The sequence below is a fragment of the Scyliorhinus torazame genome, chromosome 2 (genome assembly GCF_047496885.1).
Source record: "Scyliorhinus torazame isolate Kashiwa2021f chromosome 2, sScyTor2.1, whole genome shotgun sequence".
Taxonomy (NCBI): domain Eukaryota; kingdom Metazoa; phylum Chordata; class Chondrichthyes; order Carcharhiniformes; family Scyliorhinidae; genus Scyliorhinus; species Scyliorhinus torazame.
This window is the reverse complement of record NC_092708.1, coordinates 351,315,785-351,331,705: the sequence shown is the minus strand read 5'-3', so window position 1 is coordinate 351,331,705 and position 15,921 is coordinate 351,315,785. Positions and strand designations below refer to the sequence as shown.

Genomic DNA, 15,921 nt, shown 5'->3' with positions numbered 1-15,921 from the left:
CATTTGTTGCTCAAGTTTCCTGAAAATATGAAAGCGGGCAGTCTTCTTCTGTGTCAGTTTGAGAAACTGAGTGGTTTGCTAGCAATTTCGGAGGGTAGCTATCATTCAACCATGGTGGTGTGGAAGACTGGAATCACATACACCAGACCAAGTAAGAATGGTAGATTTCCTTAGCGAGAGGACACCAATGTGGAATTTTATAACAGTAGAAGAGACTCAAATTCACTTTCACTGATGCCAGTTTTGTTTTGATTTCCATTTTAAACAAAAAATAAAATTCTCCTCCGTGCCATAGTCTGATTTGTGTTGCTGGAATTATTAATCCAGGCCTCTGGATAACTTTAAGATGAGTGTTAGAGAAAAACTATTCAACTTGGCTACAGCCCTAATGAGCAAGGTACCTGTTTCTGCCTTGGGCTGTTAGATACAGTTTGGAAATAAACTTGATAATGCTGGTTGGTGCAAAAGGAATTTACAACACACAGATAGGCCAGTCGACCCAGCAGGTGTATGCTGGTGTTTATGGTTATATGAAGCTTCATCCCACCATCCATACCACCCCTTCTGATTTCATCAAACCCTATCAGCATAACCTTTTATTCTTTTCTCCCTTTCTCCCTCATGTACTTGACTATCTATTTGCATCAACCACTTGGTAATGAGCTTCACATTCTCTGGCTAAGGAGGTTCCCCTGACTTTCTTATTTATTGGTGACTATTTTATATTTGTGACTCCTTGTTTTAGAAATCTAACATAAGTGGAAACATCTATAGAAGAAGCTTAGTCTTTCATAATTGTTATAATCCCTTGGCTCTGGTACCACCCTCAAATAGTTGGACAAATATGAATTGGAGGTGACACCACAGGCAGAAGTTGTGTATCAAATATCAACACGGTGTTCCTTAAGTAATTTTTGTTGAGGTGCAGTCATAGTAGTTATTTATTTGACATAAAGCTTTGCTTTAATTGGGTTTTGCTCTTCGACTTGATCTTGCAGTTGAGCTGTCAATCCTGCAGCTTTTTCATTGGTAGAAAGTGGATTGCATGGAGTGGGCAGCCTTCTTCATCCTGCACAGTCAACATTCTCTATAGTTACTGTCAGCCTGTCGTTGAACAGAATTAGCAGGCTGTCAAATCTGTAATCGGGTGTTTTTTTTTCTTTTCTTTTTTTTTTCCCCCATAGTTCTTCTTCCCCCTAGCCTTCTCTTTCACACATGCAAATAAAGACTATCTAACCAAGTTCGCCCTAAGAGGATCAATCATTGGGGGGGGGGGGGGAGATAGCATAGCTTAGTTTAGTTTAGGCAGAATCAGCGAGAGGAGGAGGGACTGGGGAATTGTGCGTATAAGTATGGGTATGGTTGTTGGTTGGGGGGGGGTTATTTACTGAGTTATGTTTACATTTGTATTTGTTATAAAATCATAAATGCTTTAATAAAATGTTTTTCTAAAAAAACCGTCTGAACTAGAAACTTTGTGTGAAAGTGAATTGCCACAGGGGTTATTGTGGGGCATGTGAGCTGATGTTTGTGTTTTTTCTGCTAACTCTAATTTTACTTGTGGCTTCTTTCAATCACTCATTAAAACTTTCATTCTTCTCCATTGAAACACTTGCTTACTTATTCTTGGTAACTTGAATCTATCTGGTTTTCTTACAATTTGCCTTGAATAAACATGTGGAACTGTCCTTGGTCTGTTTTGCTGCAGTAGGTCGCTGCTTTCAGCTCCGTAATTGTGTACAAAATCTACTTGGTATTTTTGTGAACTTTCTTTCAGTCAAGGTCAGCTTGCAGGTTGGTTCTGTTCGTAGATGAAGAACAACGTACATTTATTTTTGGCCAAATGAGAGGAAATTTGAGATTTTCACAAGTGAAAATCAGAGTGAAATACTGCAGAGAACAGGTTGTTCTCCCCTATTTTATTTTACTGTTTTAGTTGCTTGGCAAAAAAAATATAGCTCAAAAAAAATCATGCAATATTACAAAAATTCTTTATTCTCAACTTGATCAAAGACTGCAATTATCATTGCCAGATTACCGAAAGGATGTTAAGATCTTTCTCCTATTCACTGCTGAAAGCATTTGGAAAGTCATGCAGCATCAATAGGAAAGTTTTTTTCAATTTTCATCATGTGCACATTTAAAATTTTTGTCCTCAAAAAATCAATAGTCAGCTAGTACTTCAATATGGATTGAGTGAATTTGAAGAAAATTTGTGCATCTCATTGGTTTTATGTATTGGATGCTTCAAATGTATTTGGAAATGGTCATATTCATCTTCTACAATAATTTGGATAACTAAACTTGGGCGCATAGAGGTTAAATAATATGTTACCTATAGTTAAATATATTGGGATTCTGTAGTTGGCAGGACCTACCTGTGCCAGTTGTGCCAGTTGCAGTAAATAAGCATTACTGATCATCGGGCATAACTTATGAAAGGGGAACTTAATCTTACAGAGCCTTATTATGTCTCCCAAAAAATGTTTTGAGTGTTCCAAAGACGATTTTAGTCACTATTGTTACTAAAAATCTCATTGTTTTGTAGTCGAAAAGAGCCCACAGTATAATTGTATGAAAAGATCAGCTGATCTATTTTCATTGGTGGTTGTCAAAGGAAGATTGCCTTTCTCTTCTTTGAGTAGTATGACTGGGTCTTTAACTTTCATATTAACCATGCCCGCTCTGAAGGACTGAGCCTCTAACAATACAGAACCCTTAACTTGAGTATAGGACAAAATCTAAACCTGGAGTGATACTTGAACTCATCACTTTCTGATTCAGGAGAATGGAGCAAAGCTGACCCAGAACTGGCAGTCTTATTATATTTTACTATCTTTTACTCTCGTTCTAGGCTTCTAAAACTTCATTCTAACTCTTTTAAACTCTCTAACAATGTTCTGATTCAATTACTTACAGATTTAGCGATCTTTAGGACCCTGGAGTCTTGCCTACTGCCATCACACTTTTGAATGGACCTACCTCGTATTAAGTTGATCATTTCTCTACACCTTGCTATAACTGTAACATTATATTCTGCAGTCTCTCCTTCCTTCACTATGTACGGTATGCATTGTTTGTACAGCATGCAGGAAACAATACTTTTCACTGTATACTAATACATGTGACAATAATAAATCAAATCAAATCAGTGCTACATTTTTAATTTAAGCAAAATGCAACTGTAAATGCAGAGCCCCAAGTTATGGCAGGCAAAGATATTTCTGTTGGAATCATGCATCTTTGTTGTGATGGGAATTTCAGATATATTGTATAATTATGTATTTGGTGCAGTACAGGTTAAAAGCCTGGGTTAGTATGTGACTGCTGCAGTCAGGTTTTTAAATATCCTGGTTTGAAAGGAAGCAGGTTTTTCAGAGACGGAGGTGAAATTCAGCATCATAAAAGTTGGACTAATGTAATAGAGGATTCCCTGGGAGTAGGTAATTAGAGACATTGGGCAGGAGGATTCTCCCTCTGGAAGACTAAGTGTTGACGCTGGGACTGAATTCCGTGCGGTTCCCGTTAAGGGCGCTATTCGGTAAGAGAGTCAGGACATGCAAATGGGCCAGCACTCTGCCGGCGCAAATTCAGAGCCCTGCAAGGGTTCTAACAGCTGGGTCCAGAGCTAGCGCTAAAGAGCCTGACAGCTGGAGCGGTTTTCAGTTCTACATTTAGCCCATACTCGCTACAGCCACCAAGATGGCTCACCGGAGACCTGTTCCTGAAATCGGGAGTCAGAGGGGGACTCACAGCTCCATTCCAGTGACGAGCAGAGCAACACCCTCTTCCCCAGGTTGGGCCGCAGACACAAACCTGCCCTCCTGAACATTGCCTGTGAGGTGGTGGCAGAAGCAGTCACCAGGAGGAGAGCTGGTGATCTGGAGGGGTGTGGGGGGCACTGGTGAGCCCTCTGCCCTGAGCGGGGCAGAGAACCAGGGAGGGCTCCAAACGCCAGGGCGCAGATGTCCGATGGTTGGAGTGAGCTCTGCTGATCCCCTGCTTCATCTGCAGTGGGCAGTGCTTCTGAGGTCTACCAACACCTGGTGGGCCCCTGATTGAGCTTGGACACATCCATTCCCATGATGATTCAGAGGGGCGGCCTGAGTGGGCTCCCAGATGACCAGAGGCCTTCTGAGCATTAAAGGATACAGGCAGCACCCAGCAATGTGAACAGCCAGGAGCCTGTAAGAAGCACCAAAGGGGTGCGTTTGAAAGACAGACTGCAGTAATGGTGATCTGAGCCAGGCGACCCTGATCACAAAGGGGGCACCCTGGGTCCACAGACTCGGCATCAAGTCACTCCCCGCTCCTGCTCCCACTCGGGCAGCCACCCCAGCAAGCCCGACAGTTTCAGTTTTTTATTTTTAGCTTCCCACTCACTTTCCGTAGCCATAGAGGCCAGTCTCCTTTTGTAAATACTTGTAGCAATTTGTGCCCCTGAGGGGGGTGGAGCATCGTGGAAGGGTGGAGTATGAAGTGTCCAAGCCACTAAACACATTTAAATATATGCAAATGCCTGTTTTGCAAGCCCCCACTGGCACGGGGCGCAAACCTTGTTTTTGCTGCCGGGGAGGCAGGAGCATGGCGTCCGAATCGGCACCGGGTGTGAATCTTGATTTTTGTTGGATGCCCGGTTCTCCCCCCCTGATCGTGATTTGCATTTCCAGTGTCGCAAGGTGGAGAATCCAGCCCATTATATTTAACTTCATAAGCAGAAGTAGTTAATGGGTGGGGCCAGGGGCTGAAGCAGTCAGGTGTTGAGCTTTCAGTTTTGAAATTCAGTTTTAGATTAGGATGTGGATAGACGAGCAGCTTCTCTGAAGACAATGAGTTTTGATCTGTTGTGAAAAGGAGCAGATTCTCTCAAACAGTGAGTTAAAGATTTGTATGTGAACAGGACAAGGAGTTTCTCAAAGGCTGGCTGGTTAAACAATAGTTTGAGATGGGCAAGAATCTGAAAGCCGGTTCCTGATGGATATCTCTCTCAAAGCAGGGTATCCAAGACATCTCTGTTAAGCAAATATTCCTGGTCTACGAACTAGATTTAAAAGTGGATTTTGACCCAAGATGGGTGTTGTTTGAGTGGAGATCAAGATAGCAGTTAGGAGTTGTTGTTTCATTGTATTGTTAAGCATTGTTTAACTGATAATTGTAATCTATTGTCTTTATGATATTAAATTTAGTAATACTGTATTTGTAATAAAATTTGTTTTAATACACCATATCACTATTTATCTGTGGAATCACTCCTGGAGCGATGTGTCGTTTCCTCGTAGTCTTACAAATTAAATAAAATGTTGGGGTTTCTGTCCGGTATCCTAGCAACTGTTGAGGTCTGGTCTGGGATCGTAGTATTGTAGACATCGAAAACTCTTTATCTATCTAGCACAAATCTGTTCTTGATTCTTTTGAGGAATCGAAGGCTAAATGAATAATGATGTACTAAATGTTTAAATCATTCATTTCAAATTGTAGGAAAGGAGGGAAAGAGGATAGGATTAAATAAAAACAGGCTGGAAATTCTGTGGAACGAAAAAGAGTCAATGTTTCAAGTCCAATACGACACTTCTTTGGAACTCCTGTTAATTGTTTCCCTCTGCACAGATGTTGCCAGACCGGCTTGAGTTTTTCCAGCACTATGTCCAGGGTCTGCAGTATTTTGCTTTTGCTTTTGTTTTAGAGGACAAAGTAACTTCCTTGATAACTTTTCACGTTCTGCCCTCCCTAAAGGTTAAGCTAATTGGGGAGAATCTGCTGAGGAAATACATTGTTCTATTGTAACTGACCATGGAAGTTTTTAGGAAGTACTTCTGTTCCTCCAGCCCCGTGACTCTGATATCTCCACTTTTTAAATTCTGGTCTCTTGAGCTTCCCTGATTTTAATCTCTCCACTATTGGTGACTATGCATTAATTTGCCGATATCATAAGCCCTGGGACATCCTCCCTACATAACTCCAACTCTCCTTCTTTAAGACACTCCTTTAAACCTATGGTTTTGATCAAGCATTTGGGCATCTGATGTATGTCGCTTGGTGCCATATCTTGTTTTATCATGTTCCTTGTGAAGGACCTTGGGAGCTTTTTTATTAAAATCAGCACATCAATAAAAGTTGCTACATATTATTTTTCTGAGGAAAACCAACACATTAAAAATACAGTTCACAGAATATTTAATCGAATTTACAGTGCAGAAAGAGACCATTTTTCGGTCCATCGGCCCTTGGAAAGAGCACCCCACATAAGCCCACACCTCAACCCTATCCACGTAACTCAGTAACCTCACCTAACCTTTTTGGACACTAAGGGTGATTTAGCATGGCCAATCCACCTAACCTGCACATCTTTGGACTGTGGGAGGAAACCGGAGCACCCGGAGGAAATCCACGCAGACACGGGGAGAACGTGCAGACTCCGCACAGACAGTGACCCAAACCGGGAATCGAACCCAAGACCCTGGAGCTGTGAAGCAACAATGCTAACCACTGTGCTACCGTGCCGCCCATAGATATTTGAAATGATCATAAAATGTACTTTTTGAATGACATCTAGGAAATCATTTGCTACTGTGAAGGAATATTCTTTGATTTTGTTTTGCAGTGATTAAACCGACTAAGTCTAAGGAAGATGGCTTGTTGACTCCAGAAGAATTTGAATTTTGGGATCGAAAATTTCGATTGACAAATGATGATTTAGGGACACCAAAATTAGTGCCAATTTCATTTGAGTCTGTAAAGGATGAACCAAAAGCTGTGGTAAGTTACCAAAGTTTTTCATTCATTCAGCCACAATACACAATGAATGCCACTGCAAATGAAGTGTGAGGGAATGAATCAATATCGTCCCTTTAGCAAGTTTGAAGCATAATGCTTTTCTTTTTAGTTGGATCTGTTCTGTTTAAGGTTTCTTTTTGAAGGACACAAATTAACAAGGCTGACATTTCAGTACTGAGGGAGTGCTGCACTGTCTTAGGTACCATATTGCAGATGTGACTAAACCAAGACTCCATTTGCTTAGGTGGATACGGAATATCCCACGGCACTGTTTTGAAGAAATGAGGGGTGTTATCCCCATGTCATAGAAACCCTACAGTGCAAAAGGAGGTCATTCTGCCAAACTAGTCGGCACCATCCTCTGAAAGAGCATCCTACCTAAGCCCACGTCCTACCTAAGCCCACGTCCCACCTATCCCTGTAACCCAGTAACCCCACCTAACTTGTTGGACACTAAGGGGCAATTTAGCATGGCCAATCCACCTACCTTCACATCTTTGGAATGTGGGTGGAAACCCACACAGACACGAAGACAGACAGTCACCCAAGGCTGGAATTGAACTGTGAGGCAGCAGTGCTAACCACCATGCCACCCCTGTCCATTATTTATCCCACATCATTACAGAAATGTATTTGGTCATTTTACAATTGCTGTTGCGAGAGTTCACCATGTGCCAATTGGCAGCCACATTTCATTTATTACAATAGTGTCTACCATACACTTCAAAAGTGCTTCAGTGCATGTGAAGCTCTGGTGATCATGAAAAACATTATATTGATGCAAGTTTTTTTAAAATTTCAATATTCCCTTTACTAATTCAGTGTAATTTATAATAGTCAGTTCCAGTAACCGTACCATCATTTTTTTTTTTTCTTGATGAAAAGTTTCAGCTTCACTTAGTTCTCGATGCCAGTGTCTATGGCAGGTTTTTTTCTCCACAGTTTACCATGGAGGCCTGCCTTGGCCTGTTGGTCAGTTGCAAAGTGACAGAAGATCATTTAAAAGACATATTGCTGTTTTGATTGTGGGAAAGAAAGAGGGAGGAAATGGTCTGAACATTGTTCCTCCACTTTGACTCTTATGTTTAGGGAATGCACATCATTTTCAGAGTCACTTTGGCTTGGTAGCATTCTTGTCTCTTAGTCAAAAAGTTATGAGTTCACGCTCCACTCTGGAACTTGACAAGATGCCTAGAGTCAGTGCTTTCTCTTCACGAAGTGTGCACCATAATGCTATCCTCCTTAGCTAGGTTATCTCACCCTTTTCTTTTATCATATCAGGAAAGCTGTGTTGCCCTGTGACTTTAGTGTCCTAGGGTTTTGTTTTATTACTAGTCGTCAGTCAAAACAGAATCCAGATGCAGAATGCAAATAGTAGCAGTTATATTTGTACTACCAATGCAAAGCTTTTAATGTGTAATTGAACCTTCTTGTACAACGTTCCATTATCCTGAGTAGTCATGACTGATGAGGTTGTGGCTTCGGGAAAAATATATTCTGGATCTCCCTCGCTCTCTCAATTTTTCTCTTTGGCCGGGATTCTCCGTCCTGGAGTCTAAGTGCTCCCGCTATCGGAGAATCGTGGCGAATTTGCACTGCTGCTGGAAGCGGACCAGGTACAAGTCTCACTCCTAAACCATGCAAAATTATGCATGGTGGAGAGCTTGTTGGATTCCATCAGAATCAGGGTATTGGGCTGCCATTTTAAGCGGGCGGCCCGATCACAAACTCTGCCGGCAACCAGAGGATTTCCTGCATGGGGGGTCAGAGCATCACCGGGGGATTCATTCTCCGCCCAGTTGGGATTTCAGTTTGCAGCCGTGAGGAATGGAGAATCCTAGCCTTTCTCTCCTTTCTCGCTCTCTTTTCTCCTTAATTCTAGCAACTGATGTTTCTCACACAGGTTGCACTGATCATTTAGAGCTGGTTTGGTCCCAGTGTGCGGCCCCAACCTTGCATGTCCTATTATATATTTTGTAGTTAGTTGTGCTGTGCCCCGAGGTGCAATAAATTGATGAGGGTTTGGACAGGTAGTAATTTGCACAAATAAGTGAAAGAGGATGTGGTTCCACCTACTGTTTATGATGCCATGGAAATCTGCCACTGATTGTATAAAGAGATTCTCCAGACGAGAGTATTTTTTAAAGTGCAGGTTGCGGAGCAATTGATTGCAGCATTCCCGATCCCAGGAGAAGCGCCAACAGTCAGTACCGGCATTTAAATTGAGAATGGTGGCCGCTACTGGCTTTTAAATGAGAACAAAATGAGGCTGTGTGCAGTCTTCCGACCATAAGCGGCAGCAGTGAGCAGGTCACCCGCCCTGCACGTACGCTTGATGTCAAGCACCCTGTATGTCACGGTAGCACAGTGGTTAGCACTGTTGCTTCACAGCACCATGGTCCCAGGTTTGATTCCCGGCTTATAATAATAATAATGTTTATTGTCACAAGTAGGTTTACATTAACACTGCAATGAAGTTACTGTGAAAAGCCCCTTGTCGCCACATTCCAGCGCCTGTTCGGATACACTGAGGGAGAATTCAGAATGTCCAATTCACCTAACAGCGCGTCTTTTGGGACTTGTGGGAGGAAACCGGAGCATCCGGAGGAAATAAACGCAGACACGGGGAGAACATGCAGACTCCACACAGACCGTAACCCAAGCCGGGAATCGAACCTGGGACCCTGGCGCTGTGAAGCAACAATGCTACCCACTATGCTACCGTGACGGCTTGGGTCACTGTCTGTACGGAGTCTGCACGTTCTCCCTGTGTCTGCGTGGGTTTCCTCTGGGTGCTCCGGTTTCCTCCCACAAGTCCCGAAAGAAGTGCTGTTAGGTAACTTGGACATTCTGAATTCTCCCTCCGTGTACCCGAACAAGCGCTGGAATGTGGAGACTATGAGATTCTCAGAGTAACGACATTGCAGTCTTCATGTAAGCCTACTTGTGACACTAATAAAGATTATTATTATATGTACGTGCTTTTGGTACCAAATCACGGAGGAAAGTTTGTTCCACGTTTTAGCTGCTAGCAAGTAAGACCTAAAACAAGAGGACTGTGAAGATGGATTGTTTTATTACAAGGAAGAGACGGCCAAAGACACAATAGGCAGTATACCTACTGACCAGGATCTCGCATCTGAATCTGCTGGAGAGAGCTGATCAGGAGAATATATGGCAGGACAGAGCAGCTCTACTGTAGCTCTGTACAGAGCTCAAGAGCCTCTGATGAACAGCCTACAAAGAAGAAACCTCACTTGAGAACAAAGCAGTATAAACAGGATTTCTTGAGATATGGTTTTGTCTATTGTGCCAATGCAAATAAGGATGCAAAACCCATGTGTGTTATTTGCAGGGAAGTACTGGCAAATGAGAGAAGTTTCAGATTTTGAAAGAGAATTTGAGTAAAACGATTCTGTTTGAGATTGTGACTCCAGAGTCAGCTATTAACTTACAGTTGACCCCAAATGAAGACTAAGCTGCTGTACCTGTCCAGTGACAGCACATTAAAAGCACGCCAAAAGTTCATGAGGCTGTCAGCATTCTGGAGTAGCATCTCCCAGGAGTGTCCAGTGCTGAGTAAAACAAACATTTTGTTGCTATTGCCGTTCACAACGACCTACTCGTGCAAGATTGGATTTTCCGTCCTCACAAAGATGGAGACACACAAAGGAAGTGGCTGAACTCTGCACCTGATATGAGCATAGTCATCTCCAGTGAACCTGATTGGAGTGAGATAGTGAGGGCCAAGCATTAAAGTTACGTGAACAGGACATGGGCTGCGAAGGTCAAACAGCGGGCAAAAAAAGTTTGGAAAATACTACTCTGGATTCCTTGTGCACACTAGTACAATATAGAGGTGGATCAGTTTCACAAGTGGATTCTGGTTAACCAGCATCTGTCATTTTAATCACTATCAAAAGTTAGATTGGATTGGATTTGTTTATTGTCACGTGTACCGAGGTACAGTGAAAATTATTTTTCTGCGAGCAGCTCAACAGACCATTAAGTACATGGGAAGAAAAGAAAATACATAATAGGGCAACACGAGGTATACAATGTAACTACATAAGCACCGGCATCGGATGAAGCATACAGGGTGTGTTAATGAGGTCAGTCCATAAGAGGGTCATTTAGGAGTCTGGTAACAGTGGGGAAGAAGTTGTTTTTGAGTCGATTCGTGCGTGTTTTCAGACTTCTGTATCTCCTGCCTGATGGAAGAAGTTGGAAGAGTGAGTAAGCCGGGTGGGAGGGGTATTTGATTATGCTGCCCGCTTTCCCCAGGCAGCGGGAGGTGTAGATGGAGTCAATGGATGGGAGGCAGGTTCGTGTGATGGACTGGGCGGTGTTCACGACTCTCTGAAGTTTCTTGCGGTCCTGGGCCGAGCAGTTGCCATACCAGGCTGTGATGCAGCCAGATAGGATGCTTTCTATGGTGCACCTGTAAAAGTTGGTGAGGGTTAATGTGGACATGCCGAATTTCCTTAGTTTCCTGAGGCAGTATAGGTGCTGTTTTGCTTTCTTGGTGGTAGCGTCGACGTGGGCTGACCAGGACAGATTTTTGGAGATGTGCACCCCTAGGAATTTGAAACTGCTAACCATCTCCACCTTTGCTCCGTTGATGCCGACAGCGGTGTATGCAGTACTTTGCTTTCCGAAGTCAATGACCAGCTCTTTAGATTTGCTGGCATTGAGGGAGAGATTGGTGTCGCTACACCACTCCACTAGGTTCTCTATCTCCCTCCTGTATTCTGACTCGTCGTTATTCGAGATCCAGCCCACTATGGTCGTATCGTCAGCAAACTCGTATCGTCAGCAAACTTGTATCGTCAGCAAACGTTGTGCCTGTTGCAGACCATACAAACAATTAGTTCTCCGCCATTTTCGCCAACTCCAGCGTGATGCCACCACCAAACACATCTTCCCTTCACTCCTGCTGTCAGCATTCCGCAGAGACCGTTCCCTCCGAGACAATCTAGTCCACTCCTCCACCATACCCAGTACCTCTCCCATCACCAGTGGCACCTTCCCATGCAATTGCAGAAGGTGTAACATCTGTCCCTTTACCTCTTCCATGCTTAACATCCCAGGCCCAAAACACTCATTCCAGGTTAAGCAGCGTTTCACTTGTATCTCTTCCAATTTGGTCTACTGCATTCGCTGCTCCCAATGTGGTTGTCTCTATATAGGAGAGACCAAACGCAGACTGGCTGACCGCTTTGCTGAGCATCTTCAGTCTCTGCGCATTCAGGACCCTTCTTGTTGCTTGCCATTTTAACGAAAGACCCTTCTCCCATGCCCACATGTCTGTTCTTGGCCTGCTGCAATGTTCCAGTGAAGATCAACGCAAACTGGAGGAACAACATCTCACCTTCCGGTTAGGCATGCTACAGCCTTCCAGCCTGAACATCAAATTCAACAACTTCAGATGATCAGCTCTACCCCACCTCGACCCATTTGTTTTCATCCCATTTCATTTTAACTGTCTTACCATGTCTTTCTTTCTTAATATATATTTAATCCCCCCCCCCCCCCCCCCCCCCCCGTAATCTTTTCCCCTTCACCTTTCTCCTCTTTGCTTCTTCCTTCCCCTCCCGCCACATCTACAGTTCATCCTCTGATGTTAGTTTCCCTGCTGTTTGACCTTTCACATCTTTTGTTCTCTCTGGGGACTGCCATTTGCACTCTTTCCCCTTGGTTTCTGTGGCCATTAGCACCCGGGTTCCCTGGGTTTCTGTGGCTATGACTCCTCTTTCATTCTCACTCCACAGTATAAATATTTCCCACTTTCTCTGTCTGTTAGCTTTGACAAAGAGTCAACGGACTCGAAACGTTAGCTCTTTTCTCTCCCTACAGATGCTGCCAGACTTGCTGAGATTTTCCGGCATTTTCTCTTTCGTTTCAGATTCCAGCATCCGCAGTAATTTGCTTTTATTTTAATTAGTTCTCAAAGTTTGCTATAAAATTCAGGAAAGTATCTTTCAGCAAGCAGATTCTTTTGCAAACAGACATCCCCCATATCCCCCCCTCCCCCATATCCCCCCCTCCCCCATATCCCCCCTCCCCCATATCCCCCCTCCCCCATATCCCCCCCCTCCCCCATATCCCCAAGTGAATCCAGCCCTAACCTTAACCTCTGCAATGCACGCGCAACCGATGGCGTGCATTCATATACCTGCCTAACAGTGTTGCCTTTTACCCCTGCCAACCGCGCCCCCCCCCCCCCCCCCAGGAGAAGCGCGCACACAACAATAGGGAGCATGTGAGGACTGGAGGAGGCCCCGCTGATGAGAGGCCACTGACCGAACACCAGGAAAGGGCCCTGGAACTGGCTGGTGGACCTGAGGACCGGGAGGTTGCTGATGCAGAGGTCGGGGGCGTAGTAGCAAGTGAGCCACCGACAGCCCGTCCCCATATCCCCCCTCCCCTATATCCCCCTCCCCCGTATCACCTGATCACTGCCTGATGTCTAACCATGCATGCTTCATTGTGTATCGCAGGACCAAACGTCCAGGCACCCATCCCCGCAGATGCAGACCGCCCGCAGGATGCCCCTCGGAGGCCACGGGAGACGGAGAGACCCGGACCCTCCGGCATGCGACGCCCGCAGGATGCCCCTCCGAGACCACGGGAGACGGAGGGACCCGCACCCTCCAGCATGCGACGCCCGCAGGATGCCCCTCGCACACCACGGGAGACGGAGAGACCTGGAGCAACAGGGAGACGACACCTCCGTCACGTGCGGGAGCGACCACCCAGCGATGAGGGGGGCAGCCACAGGCCCCCGTCACATCCGAGCCAGGACACCACTACCCAGGACACCACTACCCGGGACAGCAGTACCCGGGACAGCACTCCCCAGGAAGACGAAATACCGGACAGTGACTCAGAGTGGATGGGTGGAGACGAACCCCCACCCCAAAGTGCCATGGAGTCAGAGTGGGACGAAGAGCACGACACAACGCCACTGCTGTCACCAACACCCTCCACCATCGCAGAAACACTCACCTCGGTTGGGAACTTTCGTGATGAGGCGTCTGGTACCCTCACTGGTGCGCACAACACAGCCGTCCCGGTACAGCAGGTGGAGGTAGGAGCAGCAGAGGGGCTGGGCGGTCGGAGGGCAGCCCAGCCCAAGCGAACATCTGCCGCCCAGATGGATCCCGGGTTCCTGGAGTTACCACACCCACACATAGATCCGATGCAACCACCGACCCGGAGACAAGCGAAGAGGGTGACGGGCGGCTTGCGACGGCTGCGGTCGCAGGTGGAGGAGTCCACCCGCGTCCAGGAGCTGGGAGTGGTGCCGGTCATGCGTGCCACCCAGGCCGATACTGCACGGGTGGCGTCCGCGGTGGAGGCAATGGGTGCGACGGTGTCAGACATGGGGAACGGTTTGCGAGGCCTGGGGCTTTCCGTGCAGGCGGCGTCTGTGGCCCAGGAAATGGCTGCCCTCTCACAGGAGGCCATGAGCCAGTGCCAGCGCCAGATGGCAGAGGCGCTCAACGCCATAGCCCAGTCTCTGCAGGCCATGGCCCAGTCTCTGCAGGCCATGGCCCAGTCTCTGCAGGCCATGGCCCAGTCTCTGCAGGCCATGGCCCAGTCTCAGCAGGCCATGGCCCAGTCTCTGCAGGCCATCGCTGAGGGCATCGGCGCCAGTGGCCATGTGCGAGCCGGCGTCGCACTGTCACAGACAGGGTTTGCCAACCCCTGGGCTCCATGGCTGCAAACCTGCAGACCCCTGTCGATACCAGCACGGGCCTCCAGGACTGGCAGCGCCAGATGTCGGGGGGGCGTCGGATGGCCAGTCCGTTCGCATCCCCCACCCATGTAGAGGCCTGGGGGCCGTCGGGCACCCCGAGGGAGGAGGAGGTGGTGTGGTCCGTCCCGGCTCCCTCTGTAGGGGAGGTCTCGGTACACCGCGACACCTCGGACCCCCCCCCTTCCGTCCCAGGTGCATCGGGTGGGCAACGGGCAGGCCAGGCTGGCAGCTCGCCATCCCAGTCGCCCGGGCCGCAGCCTGGCCCATCTAGGCCAGGACGCCCCAGGAAACGGCCGCCAAAGGGATCCAGTGTCAGAGGGCAGGAATCACAGGAGTCCACCTCCAGTTCTGCTGTACCGTCTGGGGAACCACGTAGACGTAGTCCAAGGGCCCGTAAGGCCAAACAATTAGACACTGAGTAAGTTGGCACGGGTGCAGGGCACAGATGAGTTTTAGGGGCTAGGGCACGTGCATGAACTCCTTTGGTTATTAAAGTCAATGTTACACCTACAGAAGCTGCCTTTGTGCTCTGTCCAAAGTGTGCGGGGGTGTCATGTACGTTGAGCGCAAGTGTGTGTGTGAGGGGTGGTCTTACTTCAGCCCCAGGTGAGTCTGCCCCCTTCCCCCTGGGCCGCCATCAACATCCCCCGGGCAGAGGACGGGACCGTGCGCTGCAGTGTCACAGCCGCATGCAGGGATGGTCCGGGTGGATGGTGATACTGTGGCCATGGGTCAGACATAGTCCAACGATGTAGAGCCAGGAGCTCACCGCAGGGCGGGTTGTCATCATCCTCCATGGCCTGCGATAGACACGCGTCCACCCGCAACTGTGTGAGCCCGGCCCGTTGTGCCGCAGGTGGATCGGCAATGGGGGGGGGGGGGGGGGGGGGTGGTGTGCATGCGGGTGGGGTGTGTGGGGTTGGGGAGGGGGGTGAGGGTGCTGGGTGGGGAGTGAGGGTGCTGGGTGGGGAGTGTGGGTGGTCGGCTGTTGCCATGGTGTGCGGTCTGGGGCCATACTACCCGATTCCCACGCCCATCTAGTCAGTGAAGCGGGCGTCTATCAGTCTGTCCCGTGCCCGCTGGGCCAGCCGGTAACGGTGGACAGCCACCCGCCTGTGTCTACCCCGTCTGCCCTGACCATTACCCCCATTCCCCTCTGGGGAGGACTGCGCCTCTTCCTGCTGCTCCTCCACTCCGCCCTCCTCTGCCTGCGGCACATCGCCGCTCTGTTGGGCTATGTTATGCAGGATGCAGCACACCACAATGATGCGGCCGACCCTATCTGACCGATACTGGAGGGCGCCCCCAGAGAGGTCCAGGCACCTGAAACGCATCTTCAGCACGCCAAAGCACCTCTCTATCACTCCCCTTGTCGCTACATGGGC

The 15,921-nt window shown here is 47.4% G+C and overlaps 1 protein-coding gene across 2 annotated transcripts in view; it reads left to right on the top strand.

Moving 5' to 3' along the window:
* fancm (FA complementation group M) overlaps positions 1-15,921 on the top strand; it is a 238,962-nt gene that overhangs the window by 153,472 nt on the left and 69,569 nt on the right. For both annotated transcript variants that reach the window (XM_072491173.1, XM_072491164.1), the window contains one exon: positions 6,602-6,756. In XM_072491173.1, coding sequence (XP_072347274.1) covers positions 6,602-6,756 — 155 coding nt within the window. The remainder of the gene's footprint in view (positions 1-6,601; positions 6,757-15,921) is intronic.